This window comes from Dendrobates tinctorius, unplaced genomic scaffold (genome assembly GCF_039654945.1).
Source record: "Dendrobates tinctorius isolate UK_male_01 unplaced genomic scaffold, ASM3965494v1 ptg000005l, whole genome shotgun sequence".
NCBI lineage: Eukaryota > Metazoa > Chordata > Amphibia > Anura > Dendrobatidae > Dendrobates > Dendrobates tinctorius.
This window is the reverse complement of record NW_027361673.1, coordinates 20,803,627-20,820,923: the sequence shown is the minus strand read 5'-3', so window position 1 is coordinate 20,820,923 and position 17,297 is coordinate 20,803,627. Positions and strand designations below refer to the sequence as shown.

The following is a 17,297-nucleotide window of genomic DNA, read 5'->3' as shown; positions in this document are numbered from 1 at the left end:
CAGATAAAATTGCATGTTGAAGAGATTTCATGTGACCTCATAGGAGTATGTGACATCACGCGACATGATGTAATGTCACTCTACAATCTAATGTGATCACATTGATGCAATAACTGCCATTTATTGCTGTGGAGAGCTGGCCTAGTCTAAAGAATAATAAATATTAATTCACCGCAACCACAACAATGTTTGTTATTTTTTAAATTCAGAGATGAGCGAATAATTATGAGTGGAATTGAATTCTAACAAAAAAAAATAAAAAAAAAAAATTCACATTCGCTAAAGTGGAGATTTTCTTCAATTCGCTTCCACGTAGATTCACCAAAATTTTCCTGAACCATAAAGTGCTAGGAAAAGATTAAAAATAAATCCTTATACTCATCTAATCTTACCCCTCGCTTTTTTTTTTTTTTTTTTTTTACATGTGAGGACATCCAATATGTTTGTTTTTTCAATTTTATTCTTAATTTTTTAATGGGCAAAAGGGGAATAATATAAACCCTTCACAGTCTTTGACGTTTACCGTAGATATGTCAAAGGTCATGTCTAGAGTTGAGCGAATTTTTCAAAATTATGATCGGCGGCAAATATTGTTTTTGCAATATTAGCCGAACACAGCCAAACATCATTGGAGTCAACGGGAGTAGAAATAAACGAATATGTTTGGAATCGATCGTTTAATATAAATTCGGCACGAATAGGGAACCGATATGGCAAATTCAGATTCAGCGACCGATTCTAAACATCTTTGCTCAACTCTAATCAACTTTGTTGCGGGCTCCGTCACGGAACCTGCATCTTTTTCCACATATAACTGATTTGATCAGCTGTCATGTGCCTCTAACAGCCGTGGATGTATCTGAGATCCACTCGTGGCTATTAACCAGTTAAATAGCAAGACCAAAATTAGAGATCACCACCAAATGGTAATGGGGATCAAACTATCACACACCAGACATATTCAACAAATAACAAAAAGAAGAAAGAAGTATGGAAAGAGAGGGAGCACCTAAAAATATTCACCTTTTATTAACAAAAAAGCCAAACAAGACATATTAAAAACATTTAAGAAGCACATTTAGCCAACACACGTTCAGCTGACCTGCTACTGTCTGTGCGCTGCAATACACGCTACCGGCCAATCAGAGGCCAGCTGCTGACATTGGCATGCACATGACTGGCCATGTGCTCCCACTCTGAAGTCAGCTGCTGGCTTCAGAAGAGGACACTGCTTGGTGGAGGAGCGGAGGGAAGGAGAGTAGAATCATTCATTTTCTATGTATTAATGAACAGTGGCAGAATTGAGGATATATATGAGGGATATATGGGGATGAGAGATATATATGCCAGGATGGTAAACATATGTGGCGCCCCTGAGGGTTCAGTCGCCACAGAGGTACTGCACCTCCTCCTGAGGTGTGGTACCCCACTATCCAGGTAAGGTGGGGACACCTGACCACGCTCCAACACAACAGAGTAGTGTAGCAAAGCACCCTTTGGTGGCTCCCTGCTTGGAACACAAAGCGTGCTGGGAGGTGGGTGGAGTTTAGTTTGCACAAAAGAGCGGGAAGAGGATAGGAGTGGGACAGTCAGTCACAGGAGTCTGACAAGGTCGGACCTGTGTAGGAAGATCCCCTGAGAGGGATAGATGAAGGAAGTGCTGCAGCCGACCTCAGTGACCTGGGTCGACTGGCACAGGAAAGAGACTTTGAAGGAAAGCCTGACTCTCTCCATAAGAAAGAAGGATTAGTACGGAATGTGAGGAGAGGAGGACTAAGGATTAGAGGAGAACCCTTCTCAAGTTCACTGCCCAAGGCCGGGGTCCGGTCCCCGATGTTGTTTGGATACTAATGGTTCTGCAACAGACACCGGAGTAATAGAAGTGTGTCACCACTTTATTCCCACACAAGACTCGGGGGCACAACAGCAACAAGATAGTTAGCCGGGACTTGGTAGCAGAGAGTCCCCGAAGCAGGCTTCTGCTGTCTGCCATACAAGTAGAGTTCATAGGAACATCGAACAGGAGGAACTCCAGTGTAACTCAGTACTGTGAGTACTTCACTTTAGGCGCAAAAGGGAGACGTTCAGAAAAGGCACATATGTTGGCGGAGTGTTGGAAAGGAGTACTTCATCTTGCCTGGAAGTTGGCTGAGCTCCTGACCCGGAGGACACGGCACGGATGCGGGCTCTTGTGCAATAACAGACAGTGAGTAAAGTTTTGGAACTACATGCCCTGGTGTCCTCCACTTATTCCTGCGTCAACCTACCCAGCACTGCTACATCCCCTGCGCCTGACACTACACCATCTAAGTGTCACTTCACCTACACTGCCCTGGGACTCCAGCCCTGCCTGTGGAGGGCTATAACATCATTGCTGCACCACACCATCTGTCCCAGAGGATCTGTCTGCAGCATCGGCTTAACATCTTCATTGCCGAACACCACAGGTGGCATCACGACTTACACACTCACATTTAACATTTACAATGGGCGCCCAGGGCCACGGGCCGGGTCCCAACTACAGTGACATCTCCCACTGAGGACCATCGGGCCCGGTACCGAGTACCCCACAACCCTGGGTGTGCGGGCGTCCTACATACATACCAGGATGGGAAATATATGCATATATCAGGACAAGGGATATATATATATATATATATATATATATATCTCATCCTGGTATATATATATCAGGACAAGGGACATGTATATTAGGATGAGGGATATGTATACCAGAATGGGGCAGGAAATGGAACGTATATACCAGGAATGAGCCCAAGATGATGGACAGTCCTACATAATGGGGGACGAGGTACAATTTGTATGTCCTTATAGGATTTAGAACGCTACAAGGACCCATACATATGACCAACATTAAGGGGGTCCCAGCTCCAAATCTTGCACCGGGGCCTCGGACTCTAGTTACACCACTGTGTGTGTGTGTGTATATATTTTCACTCTGATCCGCCAGGTATTTGCCAGGAGACCGCTCTGTTGGAGTAATATATAACTATGTATTTTGCCTGGATGCAGCCATACAGACAAGTTCGTATGGTCAATGTGCCTCATACTAACTTGTGCTCAACAACTAGAGGAGAGCGACAGCGAGTCTACACCTTATGCCAAAAGAGAATCTCAGATCTGATAAAGTTATTGAGTCAATGCATCCTTATTGCAAAGTAGTCACAGACTAATTCTTAAAAATCCAGAATCAGAGGGAAAAAATAGATATTATTAATCTGTCTGTAGATTGGTATGAGAAGTTCCATGTCTGCTCAGCGTTCTAGAAGCTCAGGACGGGGAGGAACATGATACAGAAGAGAGGACACAGTGCAATGTACCGATATCAGGATCTATCATTAGCAAAGTATCGACCTTGTGTCACTTTGTGTCTTCTCCGGCCAATCCACAGTGCAGTCACGAGTGGGTGACACACTACACCAAATCCTCGCAGCCGAGACAGAGCCTCCTCTCAGGCTGCACATTCCCCACCTAGGTGCCTCTTCTCTCTGTCTACAAGTGTCACATTACTGCAGACCAACTTCTCCCGGCTTCAGCTACATGAAGTCAGCAATCCCAACACAAAGGCAGATACAATGCCAATCACTTACCCACAAAGGAGAGAGTGGCAGAGGAGCAGGCTAGCAGGGTCCAGAGTGAGGTGAGGAGCTGCACCCTACCCATAGAATCCATTTTCCCGGCCTCATAGAAATCTACAACTGTAATCCACAAAGTTTCTTCAGTGCTCTGCTTCCCTGGGGCTGAGGAGCCAGCAGCCCTCCCTGCATTCCTATGGGCACCGTTGGCTGCCTGCAACCTCTGTGACTCACACACCAGCAAGTTCTGGGGAAACAGGAAATCTTCAACTTCACAAACAGCTGTGCTTGGGCCTCTCTACTCTTTTTTTTTAACTTAAAAACCTCACCCAGTTGCTGTCAGTCATCTGACTTAAGCCAGCCCCCTCTGCCTCATGTTACAACTTCTTACTATTGTGGAGTTTAGAAGGAGGCTGTCACTTTTTCCTTAAAGCTCTACACTGAGTTCTGATGGATCCATCAGCCCAGTACTTGCATTTAGTGAACAGATGTGTGCGCTCTTTTTATCTGAGAATCACATTATAACAATTTAATGGGGCTCTGTCCTGATTTTATTCATTAAGCCTACATAGACCTCAGGGGGTGCAGCTGCAGAAGATTCCTAAATGGAGCAATATTTGTTCTCTATGAGCCTTTTTACATTTGATATAGGGGACTATGTAAGTATTGAGGCTGCGCTGAGACATCAGAGCTCCCTATTCCTATGGGGCCGCAAAAATTCTACGGTGCGCCATATGCCGTACGGCCGTGGAGGCTGGATTTGCAGCCATGATAAAAGATCGAGCTTGGTCGATCTTTTTCACAGTGTACGGACACGACCCCCGGGGCTGCCAAAAAAAACGGAAGTTTGTTTTTGTGGTGCACCATCATTTCTGGTTTTGAGGAATGCCGTCTTTTTTTCCAATACTATTTCAATAGTATTGGAAAAATAAAAAACGGTGATCCGCAAGCTTTTTTGCGGTCCGTTATTGCGGCGGACCATAAAAATTGCATCGATACGGCCCGCAAAAACAGGCCTCAATAACTGGCCGCAAAAACAGCGATAAGTGCAAAGTAGCCCTACAGTATTAATTGAAATGGTATATTTGACCCGTGAACACGATTTGAATTTTTTTTTTTTTTTGCATAGGTTTACATTTTTTTATTTTTTATTTCACATACGGTATTTGTCTGATCACATGATATACTGAAAAACTACAGTATTGAAATACAGTTTATAGAACAAATCATTGTTTCTTATGAAGCTTAGCCTGGGAATGAGCTTCTCAGGAGAGCCTAAATGTCAGTGACGGGGCTTTCAAATATAAAAGTTTAATTCTCCTAACAATACATACGGTACATGAGTTCAGAACCAGTACCAATATCAGTACATGAATAAAGAACCATCAGTAGTGAATATAATACCTGATCCATCATCAATACATGAATACAGCTGAAGATGCATTATCAGTACATGGATACAGCATTAGAACCACCAGAGAACAGGAATACAACACCAAAACCATCATATGTACAGAAATTGATAATCAGAACTACTACTGGTACATGAATTCACCACTTGAACCATAATCAGTTCATGATGACAACATCAGAACCATCATCAGTACATTGATACAAGACCATCATTAGTACATGAATAAAGCACCAGAAACATCACTGGTACACATATTCATCACAAGAATTACCATCAGTACAGGCATTCCACACCAGAACTGTTATCAGTACAAGAATACAGCACCAGAACTACCATCAGTATATGAATACACAAGTAAGCTTAGTAAAGCGATCAATTGCAATTTCAGGCCATGTCAGCATATGCAATCTATCTCATGAACCTGTAACTCTCAGTATGTCATTAATAGAGTTGAGCGATACCGTCTGATACTTCAAAGTATCGGATCGGAATGGATCGGCCGATCTTTAAAAAAAGTATCGGTATCGCCGATTCCGATACCGGAAGTCCCATTCAAGTCTATGGGACTTCCGGTATCGGAATAAGAAAAACCCTGTTTTTGCCTTGTACAGCCTCTCTGGGGTCTGTACGGGCCTTTCGGGGGGCTGTGCCGGCCTGCCAGGGGGTCTGTGCAGGCTCCGGTGGTCTGTGCCGGCCTGCCGGGGGGCTGTGCCGGCCTGCCGGTGGTCTGTGCAGGCTCCGGTGGGCTGTGCCGGCCTGCCGGGGGGCTGTGCCGGCCTGCCGGGGTTGCTGTGCCGGCTCCGGGGGGCTGTGCCGGCCTGCCGGGGTGCTGTGCCGGCCTGCCGGTGGTCTGTGCAGGCTCCGGGGGGCTGTGCCGGCCTGCCAGGGGGCTGTGCCGGCCTGCCGGTGGTCTGTGCAGGCTTCGGGGGTCTGTGCAGGCATCGTCCGATGGGACTACAAGTCCCATCGGGCGATGCCTGCTACCATGACAGTGATTGACACATTAGCCAATGATGGGACAGTAGTAGTCCCATCATCCGGCTAATGTGTTGAATGTAAAAAAAAAAAAAAAAAAAAATTACATGCTACATACATGCTACATACATGCTACATACATACTACATACTACATACATGCTACATTCATACTACATAAATACTACATGCAACATACATACTACATATATACTACATACATACTACATGCATCCTACATACATACTGCATGCTACATACATACTACATGCTACATACATACCACATATATACTGCATACATACTACATGCATGCTACATACATACCACATACATACTACATACATACTACATACATACTACATGCTACATACATACTACATATATACTACATGCATGCTACATACATACTACATGCTACATACATACTACATATATACTACATGCATGCTACATACATACTACATGCTACATACATACTACATATATACTACATGCATGCTACATACTACATGCTACATACATACTACATATATACTACATGCATGCTACATACATACTACATACATACTACATGCATGCTACATACATACTACATGCTACATACATACCACATACATACTACATATATACTACATGCATGCTACATACATACTGCATGCTACATGCATGCTACATACATACCACATATATACTACATACATACAATACATTCATACAATACATACATAGACATACAGTACATATAACATAGAGTAACATACTTACCAATACTTGTCACATTGTTCCCCGAAGCCATTGTCTTTTCCGGAATAAATATTAACATAACAAACCACAAAAATACTCACCCACGATCCGAAGCAGTCCACGAGTGTGTCCCACGACGATCTTGGGTAGAGAACTGCAGCATCAGCTGATGCTGCCGTTCTCTACGGGCTGTAGGAATCCAATGACGGAAGGTAGGTATGCTTCCGCACTGTATTCCTCCGCCACTTAAAAAAAAAAAAAGTCCCTAGTCTCACTTTATGCCATTGCTGTGTGGGAATTTCCCACGCAGCAATGGCATAAAGTGAGACTAGGGACTTTTTTTTTAAGTGGCGGAGGAATACAGTGCGGAATGATACCTACCTTCCGTCATTGGATTCCTGCAGCCCGTAGAGAACGGCAGCATCATCTGATGCTGCAGTTCTCTACCCAAGATCGTCGTGGGACACACTCGTGGACTGCTTCGGATCGTGGGTGAGTATTTTTGTGGTTTGTTATGTTAATATTTATTCCGCAAAAGACAATGGCTTCGGGGAACAATGTGACAAGTATTGGTAAGTATGTTACTCTATGTTATATGTACTGTATGTCTATGTATGTATTGTATGAATGTATTGTATGTATGTAGTATATATGTGGTATGTATGTAGCATGTAGTATGTATGTAGCATGCATGTAGCATGCATGTAGCATGCAGTATGTATGTAGCATGCATGTAGTATATTTGTAGTATGTATGTAGCATGCATGTAGTATATATGTAGTATGTATGTAGCATGTAGTATGTATGTAGTATGTATGTAGCATGTATGTAGTATATATGTGGTATGTATGTAGCATGTAGTATGTATGTAGTATGTATGTAGTATGCATGTAGCATGCAGTATGTATCTAGCATGCATGTAGTATATATGTAGTATGTATGTAGCATGCATGTAGTATATATGTAGTATGTATGTAGCATGTAGCATGTATGTAGTATATATGTAGTATGTATGTAGCATGTAGTATGTATGTAGCATGTATGTAGTATGTATGTAGCATGCATGTAGCATGCATGTAGTATGTATGTAGTATGTATGTAGTATGTATGTAGCATGCAGTATGTAGCATGTATGTAGTATGTATGTAGCATGTAGTATGTATGTAGCATGTAGTATGTATGTAGCATGCATGTAGTATATATGTAGTATGTATGTAGTATGCATGTAGTATGTATGTAGCATGCATGTAGTATGTATGTAGTATGTATGTAGTTTTTTTTTTTTTTTTTTTTTTTTTTAACATTTAACACATAAGCCGGATGACGGGACTACTACTGTCCCATCATTGGCTAATGTGTCAATCACTGTCATGGTAGCAGGCATCGCCAGATGGGACTTGTAGTCCCATCGGACGATGCTTGCACAGACCCCCGGACATCAGCACAGCCCCCCGGCAGGCCGGCACAGCCCCCCGGCAGGCCGGTACAGACCCCCACAGGGTGCACAGACCACCGGCAGGCCGGCACAGCCCCCCGGCAGGCTGGTACAGACCCCCACAGGGTGCACAGACCACCGGCAGGCCGGCACAGCCCCCCGGCAGGCCGGTACAGTCCCCCACAGGGTGCACAGACCACCGGCAGGCCGGCACAGCCCCCCGGCAGGCCGGTACAGACCCCCACAGGGTGCACAGACCACCGGCAGGCCGGCACAGCCCCCCGGCAGGCCGGTACAGACCCCCACAGGGTGCACAGCCCCCCGGCAGGCCGGCACAGCCCCCCGGCAGGCCGGTACAGACCCCGGGCAGTCCACACAGCCCCCGGCAGGCCGGCAGAGACCCCCGGAAGGCCCGAAATGACGGCGCATCATGATGCGCACACACCGCGCATCATGATGACGTCAGGCTGTCAATCAACTTTGAACTTCCGATTCCGATGCCGAATTCCGATATTGAAAAAATATCGGAAGTCGGTATCGGAATTCCGATACAACAAGTATCGGCCGATACCCGATACTTGCGGTATCGGAATGCTCAACACTAGTCATTAACAATTGTAAGGAGATACTGAAAGTTGTTGTTATCTGACATCTGCTTTGAGACTGAGGCTGGAGTCACACATAGCGACTCACCAGCGATCCTGACAACGATATCAATGTGTCAGGATCGCTGGTGAATCACTATGTGATCGCTGGTGAGCTGTCAAACAGAAAGCTTCACCAGCGATCAGCACAGCGACACCCAGCGCCCGGCGTCGCTGTGCACATTAGTAACCAGTGCGCTTATGCAGGAAGCTGGTAACTAACGTACACATCGGGTATCTAAGGGATGTGCGTCCCTAGATACCCGATGTGTACGTTAGTTACCAGCAGATCGCTGGTCTCCCGCCTGTCACACGCAGCGATGCGTGGTGGCCAGCGGGAGACCAGCGACCAAAAGAAAGTCCTGGCTTTTCCTGCAGCGATCAGCGATATCGGCAGGGGGGCCGGTTGCTGATCACTGTCACACACAGCGATCTCGCTGGTGAGATCGCTGTCGTGTCACAAAAATTGTGACTCCGCAGCGATCTCGCTAGCGAGATCGCTATGTGTGACGGGGCCTTGACATCTGTTGTTACCTGACATCCACAGGCATACAGGGAGCATGCTACTGAATAGACAAAATCAGAATCATAATGAAACATCTATATTTAGGTAACCTTGAGGTGAATAGATATGGGTGGGGTTCGATCCATAGAGAATCAACTTTGAGTTGAATTTCGTGAAATTTTCAGGTACCTGCAAATTCCAACAATTTGTGATTCAATTCACAAGGAGCAATTACAAGAAAAAGTCCCTAGCAGCATTTCACACACTGCTGAAGACCTACAGAGTGGGCTAATTGCTACAGGCTCAGCCTCACAGTCTTCCCCCTGGAGCTGTCACATGAAAATCAGGGGGATATCACAGGCAACAGGCATATGATGCACCCTTTCCACACTGTCTCTCTGGAACAGCTATCGCTCCATACTTTTACCCATCACTGCTCCTTCTCCATACTGTCTCCCCATGCTGCCACTTCTCCATACTGTCCCCCCCTCACCACCCCCTCTCCATACTGTCACCACACTACCTCTCTCCATGCTGTCTCCCCGACTTTCACCTGTTCATACAGTCCCCATGAGCAGCCACTTCTCCATACTGTCCTCCTCACTGCCCCTGTACATATTCTTCCCCATGTTGACACCTCTCTATACTGTTCACCACACTCCCCCCTCTCTATAGTGTTCTTCCATGATCCCCCCTCTCCATACTGTCTCACCAAACTGTCCCTTCTGTGCAGTTACCACTCCATACCGCTCCATACCATCCCCTCTTGCTGCCCCTTCTCCATACTGTCCCCCATGCTGCCACTCTTCATTCTGTTCCCCTAAGCTCCTCTCTGTAATATCCTTCCATGCTTCCCCCTCAAAATACTATCTCTCCAATCTGCTCCCTCTCCATACGTTCCCATCCTTTCTATGCTTTCCCCATGCTACCACTTCGCTATACAATACACCCCACCTCTGCCACCTCACTATACTGTTTCCCCCATTAGCTATTCAACGATACTATTTGCCCCATGCTGCCATTTCTCTATATTGTCCCTCTAAGCTGATGTGATGAGAAGCATAATGACCTCACATTTCTATTGTAATTAACATGGTAGTGGAACTACCGTGCCATGGACCGAGGAGAGCCTGGAGGGGAGTGACTAGGGGAAAACCTGACTCTTCTGTAATGCCACTGATGGTGTGGTTAGATTTGACAGATAGGACAGAGCACCCTCTCTCTCTAAGAGATCGAGCACACGTGTGCGCGCCCTAAGCACAGTGCCTGGGGATCTGCCAGACATGCCAGAAAGAAAGCAGGGCAGGAGGAAGCGCGAACCAAGGGCAGTGAGTGAGTCTCCAACCCTGCCAGACTAGAGGAGAATGAGGATCACACAGGGTGTCATGCCGCGCTCACCAGGAGGCGGGGCTTCGGTCCCGACGTCACTCCCTCCGGTACGGCGGTCCCTCCGGGGCCTCCGTCAGGTGTGCAGGCGCAGCTCCCATCCTAGGGGCTCCTCCATATCACGTTTGCGCTTGCGCGCTCCTGGTCAGTCTCCTCTATGGTAATGGAGCAACTGACCCGGAAGCTGTAGCGGTCATGTACTATATCAGGCCATCCTCCCCTATGGGAGGTGCCTGATTATTGTTGTGCTTCCTGGCTGGGTCTGCTTAGTCCCAGTCAGGCCGTGCGCTGTTCTCAGGTCCTCTGCTCTGTCTGGTATTCTATTGTGCTCCTAGCACTTGCTCTGAACTTTTACATTGCTTCATGCTCTGAAGTGCCTCTTGGCACACTCTAGTATCCTGTCTTTGTCCTTTGCTCTGTCGTACCTCCTGGTACTCTCTGTCTCTGTGCTCTGTAACACCTCCTGGCACGACTGCTGCTCCATTCAGTACTCTGTCGTGCTCCTGGCACGCGTCCTGCTTTGTTTACCTCCGGACGTATTACTCGCTATACGCCATACCTGCTCACGGCTACCTGTCTCGCACTATCTGTAGTACACTCCTTGTGTTCCTGGTACCCAATTCCCATACACCCATCTGTGCCTCCTGTGAGCTGCCCCTCTTGGTACCGGCTGTCGCGGTTCTGACCTCTGCGGTCCTGCCCCTAACGATCCCTGTATAGGGGTCGGTCATCACCTGGCGTGCTCGACTCAGGGGCTCCAGATCCGCGACCCAGAGGGTCCACTCTTAGATGTTGTCTGCTCCTGATATGTCACACAGGGAAGCTGGCACTACAGCTGTATGTTGGGATGGGATACAGATTAGTGTTTCTCTGTCCCTTTACAAGTGCTAATGTATTCATGTTTGAAATGCAAAATGCCTCTTCAGAGAGAAAGAGGACTTTAACTCTATACATCCTGTTGGAAACAGCGATCCTCCAAGTTGCAATCAACCCTTTAACGAGTCTTGTAATATGACTTAGGAGAAAATCCAAAAACAAAAAAAGCTCAATTTGCAGACACAGTGTTTTGAGCTATTGGCCCTAATCCATGCAAAATATGAGAATTGATTTGGCTAGATGAGAGGCTCTGTACTGAGGTCTAAGGCTGGGGTCACACTTGTGAGAAACTTGCACGAGTCTCACATCTCAATGCCTGGCACTGCCACCAGCACTCGGGATTGGAGGGTGCAGCTGCATGTATTTCCTGTCTGGCCTATGCTTTTACTGGTGGTTCAGTCTCTTGATCCTTGTTCATATTCACATCACTTGGCAAGTGGAAAGGTTTTAAATACTAGAGTTAGGACTGTCCCACAAGGGTTGCCTTGACGTGGCGGGATGGATTGTACATTCTTTTGATCAAAATTAAGTTTTCTAAATACCCTTATTATTATTATTACCTTTATGCATTATTTTCAGTTTATTTTTTAATTTTAGGATATTTGCGTTTTTTGTTTTTTCTGTGTAATGGTCATGTGTTAATATGCACTTACATTGTGCATACACATTAACTTACTTTCTCAGCTCAGACTCCAGTTTTTTATGCATGTATTTCTATGAAGCTGAGCGCTCCGGTCCGAGTGACGGTGGCAGTGCCAGGTATTGAGATGCGAGACTCGTGCGAGTTTCTTGCGTGACCTCTGCCTAAGGGGTAACATTACTTCTTGTGGAGAGTGGCTTACCAGCTCTGGCATGTCAAGGTAAGGAGGCATATTCACCGTGCAATGCTCCTCTGAGAAATTTACTATGCAAATTGCTTCTTCAGAGAGAAAGAGGGCATGAACTCTATAGCGCCAACTGTTGGAAGCAGAGATCCTACACATTACAATCAACCCTTTAACGAGTCTTGCAATATGACTTAGAATCTCAATTTGCAAACACCGAGTTTTGGGCTATTGGCCCTCGTATGAAAAACATTAAAACAATTGAAAGCAGAAGGAGTGGAACCAGCCTTCTAATGGTTCTCCAAACTGGCTGTCATTTTAACAGGCGATCCGGAGATCCAGCCAATTCCCACTCCTCGGAGAGGAGAGAGTTAAAATGCCGCCCCCTAGGAGAAACTACAGACCGTTGCTCATCTCACCTCTGGCAGAAGAGGACATGATAGAATATTTTGATATTTTTGTTTTAGGCAGAAAAATGAATGTAGTACAACTATATTTCAGAGGTTTTCCAAATATAAGACAGCTTTAGAATGTAGATGCTACAATAAAATATACAATGGCATGTATAAATTTTGGCATCCCTGTCTGGATGTAGCTTCCTGAGGCTGTGTTTGGGGGAGTGAGGAAATGGTAGCGGCGGACAAGTGGGTCACAGGAGTCAGGAGCCTGCAGCTGCTACTAATACCTGTGACCACTGTTAAAAGAAAATTAATATTTACTGCTCCCCACGCCCATAGTCCTACCCAGCTCTATGCACTGAAGCTGGCACCGAGAGGTGGGAGTGACAACAGACTTGTGGAGCAGTGAATATTCATCTTCTTTAATAGCAGGCACACTGTTAGTCGCAGCCGCCAGCTTCCTGATGCGACCGGGCGATCGCGTGTGCCCATTATTAAAGAGTAATGAATATTCACTGCTCCCCACGCCCGTGGGTGTGGAGAACAGTGAATATTCATTCTCTTTAATAGCGGGCACATGTAATTGCCCAGCCACTGCAGGAAGCCAGTGGCTGTGGCTAACAGTGTGCCTGCTAGTAAAGAGTAGAGTTGAGCGAAACGGGTCGAAAAAATTCAAAAGTCGCCGACTTTTGGCAAAGTCGTGTTTCATGAAACGAAACCCGACCCTAGGATGAGGTCGGCCACGAGGTCGGCGAATTACGCGCCAAAGTCGCGTTTCAAAAGTTTGTTTTGCGCTCTTTTTCAGCCAATCAGGATCCACGGACACTGTGGGCAACGTGATGACATAGGCACGGGTCACCACCATCTTTCAGAAGGGCATGCAAGTGATTGGCTTGCTTTGGTGGGCGTCACAGGGGGTATAAAAGGGCGTGCACGCCGACCGCCATCTTACTTCTGCCGATCTTAGTATAGGGAGAGGTTGCTGCTGATTCTGTAGGGAGAGCGTTAGGCAGGGAAGAAGACAAAAAAACTGCTTCTGCTGCTAGCGATTTGGCCTGCACAACACACCAGTCACTGTTTGTGCAGTGCAAGGGGAGGCTATATAGTGGTGTATCAGTGGTGTTGGTTGTTGGGCTGCCTTTTAAGGCTTCCTGACAGGCTGGCATTGCTGTTTACCCACTGCTCCGCAAACTGTTTTTTTAAAAGCAATCCAATCTCCCTTATCCTCTAGTCACTTTTGTCACAGCTGTGCCATCGAGCCTGTCACATAGCGCTCAGATATTCATTGGGCCTCACACAATCCAAAAGTGTCCAGTGTCCAAAAGTGTGTGCAGAGATTCAAAATCTCCCTTATCCTCTAGTCACTTTTGTCACAGCTGCGCCATCGAGCCTGTCACATAGCGCTCAGATATCAGTGGGCCTCACACAATCCAAAAGTGTCCACTGTCCACAAGTGTGTGCAGAAATTCAAAATCTCCCTTATCCTCTAGTCACTTTTGTCACAGCAGTGCCATCGAGCCTGTCACATAGCGCTCAGATATCAGTGGGCCTCACACAATCCAAAAGTGTCCACTGTCCACAAGTGTGTGCAGAAATTCAAAATCTCCCCTGTCCTATAGACACCTTGTACCTTGTTTTACATTACTATAGTTTGTTGGATTTTGTCTGCATTTCTACCAAAAATGAGGAAGGCTGGTGGAAGAGGCCGTGGAATTGGGCGGGGGTTGGCAGCTGGTTATGATGGTGTTGGTGGTGGATCTGATGGTAGTGGCAAGAGCAAAATAGGACCGAATGCAGGAGGTGCTGACCCTGCGTCATCGTCTGGCTACATAAGGCCTCGAACGCTTAGTTTTCTAGGAGTTGGCAAACCGCTTTTAAAGCCAGAGCATCAGGAAAAAGTTTTGTCTTACATTGCTGACTCAGCCTCCAGCTCTATCGCCTCCTCTTCTTCAGTTGTAAAAAGTAAAAGTACTGAGTCGTCATTGGAGGCTCATGTTCATGAACCACACCTTTCCTTGTGTCCTTCACCCCAACCAAGATTGAAAGATGACGCAGGCCATACTACTGATTACTCCATGGAGCTGTTTTCACATACCATGCCTGGATTATCAAGTGAAATGGTGAATTACCCAGGCCAAGATGAATCTGACATGGAGTGCACTGATGCACAGCCGCTGATGGATGATTCTGCTGGTACATTCACTCAGAGCACTACATTGTCCTCGCAGTGTACAGAGCCAGATTCTGACCCTGATGAGACTCAGGTGCCCCTTCCCGCACACTATATCACCATACACGGTGACACAGAGGAAGGTGCACATGACATAGAAGAGGAGGTGATGGATGACCCAGTTGTTGACCCAGATTGGCATCCATTGGGGGAAGAGGGTGCTGCTTCCAATAGCTCAGATGAGGAGCATCCACAGCAGACATCGACATCGCAACAGCTGTTATCTGGCAGGCCCGGAGCACTCCAAAGACAGGTTCCAAACATCAAAAGAGTTGCTGGACAGCTTGTCCAGAGGGTCAAAAGATCACAGCGTGCTAGGCCGCAAAATGTCTGCCAAAGTAGGAAGAGTGCAGTGTGGCACTTTTTTGAACAAAATCCTCATGATCAGGCCAAGGTTATCTGTAAGAAGTGCGCAAAGACCTTTAGCCGAGGGAAAAATCTGAAAAATTTGAATACCAGTTGCATGCTTAGACATTTAACCAGCATGCACTTGCAAGCGTGGACACAACACCAAACCTCAAGTGCCACATGTGCAACTGATCACAACGAAGGTAGTCAGCAACGCTACATTGTTTCCCCCACTGTAAGCCCACCGGCTAGCACAGCAGCAAATGTTGAGGTGTCGTTGCAAGACCACAGCAGTCAGGGAATCCCACTGTTATATCAACGAAAGACTGATTCTAGGCCATCAGAAAGAACACCAACTCCATCACCATCATCAACCCTCTCTCAGTCCGCCCTGTCCACCGCTACTTCCACCATATGCAGCTCTCAAGTCCAGCTCATCCTCCCAGACACTATGAGTAGGTCAAGAAAGTACTCAGTCTCTCATCCGCGTACACTGGGTTTGAACGCCCACATTGCCAAACTAATCTCGTTTGAGATGATGCCCTTTCGGTTGGTGGAAAGCACAGCTTTCCGCGAACTCATGGCCTATGCAGTACCACGCTATGACCTACCCAGTCTCCACTTCTTCTCTCGCAAAGCCATCCCAGCCCTCCACCATCATGTGAAAGACCGCATTGTCCATGCACTCAAGCAGTCAGTGAGCGGAAAGGTGCACCTCACAACTGATGCATGGTCCAGTCGGCATGGCCAGGGCCGTTACGTGTCCATCACTGCGCACTGGGTTAATGTGGTGGATGCAGGGTCCACAGGGGACAGCGCTGGTGGGACAGTGCTGCCTAGCCCACGGTATAGGAAACAGTTGGCTGTAGGCATTCGACACTCCTCCTCCTCCACCTCCTCCAGAAGCGAAAGCTCGTCCACAGAGCGCAGTCGTACGAGCACTCCATCTGCAGCTGCCACTGTTGCACACGATGTGTCCCCCTATCGAGCAGCTAGTGGAAAGCGTCAGCAGGCTGTGTTGCAGATGATGTGTTTGGGCGACAGACACACTGCCGAGGTGCTGGCCGAGTACTTGAAGCGACAAACTGAGTCATGGCTGGGCAGTGTACATCTTGAGGCAGGCAAGGTAGTTAGTGATAACGGCCGTAATTTTGTGGCAGCCATAGCCCTTTCAAAACTCAGCCACATACCTTGCTTGGCTCACACCTTGAACCTGGTGGTGCAGTGCTTCCTCAAAAATTATCCGGCGTTAACAGCCCTGCTCCAGAAGGTGCGAAGACTGTGCGCGCACATCCGCCGGTCACCTGTACACTCCGTTCGTATGCAGAAGCTGCAGCGATTGCTCCACCTTCCCAACCACTGCCTCATTATCGACATTGCAACAAGGTGGAACTCCACCCTGCACATGGTGGAGCGGCTGTGCGAGCAGAGGCAGGCCATAATGCATTTGTGGGAGGATACACGGCCAGGCACTTTGAGAGCAGACATGGAGTTGACAGGTGTGCAGTGGTCGAAGCTGAAAGACCTTTGTAAAGTCCTTCAGTGTTTTGAGGAATGCACACGGCTGGTAAGCGCAGACGACGCCATCCTAAGCATGAGTATCCCACTTATGCGTCTGCTCATGCAAACTTTGACGCACCTTAAGGAGCAGGCGTCTGCAGCCAATGTTGATGAGGAGGAAGAGGAGGAGGGAATCCTTGATGACATTCAGCCATTGTCTGCTCAGGGACCTCTCCTGGACGAGGTGGAGGAAGAAGAGGAGGAGGATGATGGGGATGATTACTTAGGGGAGGAGGATGCATCTCGTGGGGCAAGTGAAAATGTTGGCGTGGCAAGGTCTGGTACAGGGTTTGTGCGTGACTGGAGGGATGTGGATTTGCCAGAAAGTGCTCCTCCACCCCGCACTCGCAGTGCATCATT

At 47.1% G+C, this 17,297-nt stretch overlaps 1 protein-coding gene across 1 annotated transcript in view; it reads right to left on the bottom strand.

Annotated features, from left to right (window-relative positions):
• Positions 1-3,887, bottom strand: part of TGFBR2 (transforming growth factor beta receptor 2) — a 107,779-nt gene extending 103,892 nt beyond the window's left edge. Inside the window, exon 1 of the mRNA XM_073568633.1 lies at positions 3,612-3,887. Coding sequence (XP_073424734.1) covers positions 3,612-3,693 — 82 coding nt within the window. The 5' untranslated portion in view covers positions 3,694-3,887. The remainder of the gene's footprint in view (positions 1-3,611) is intronic.
• Between the last annotated feature and the right edge of the window lie 13,410 nt (positions 3,888-17,297).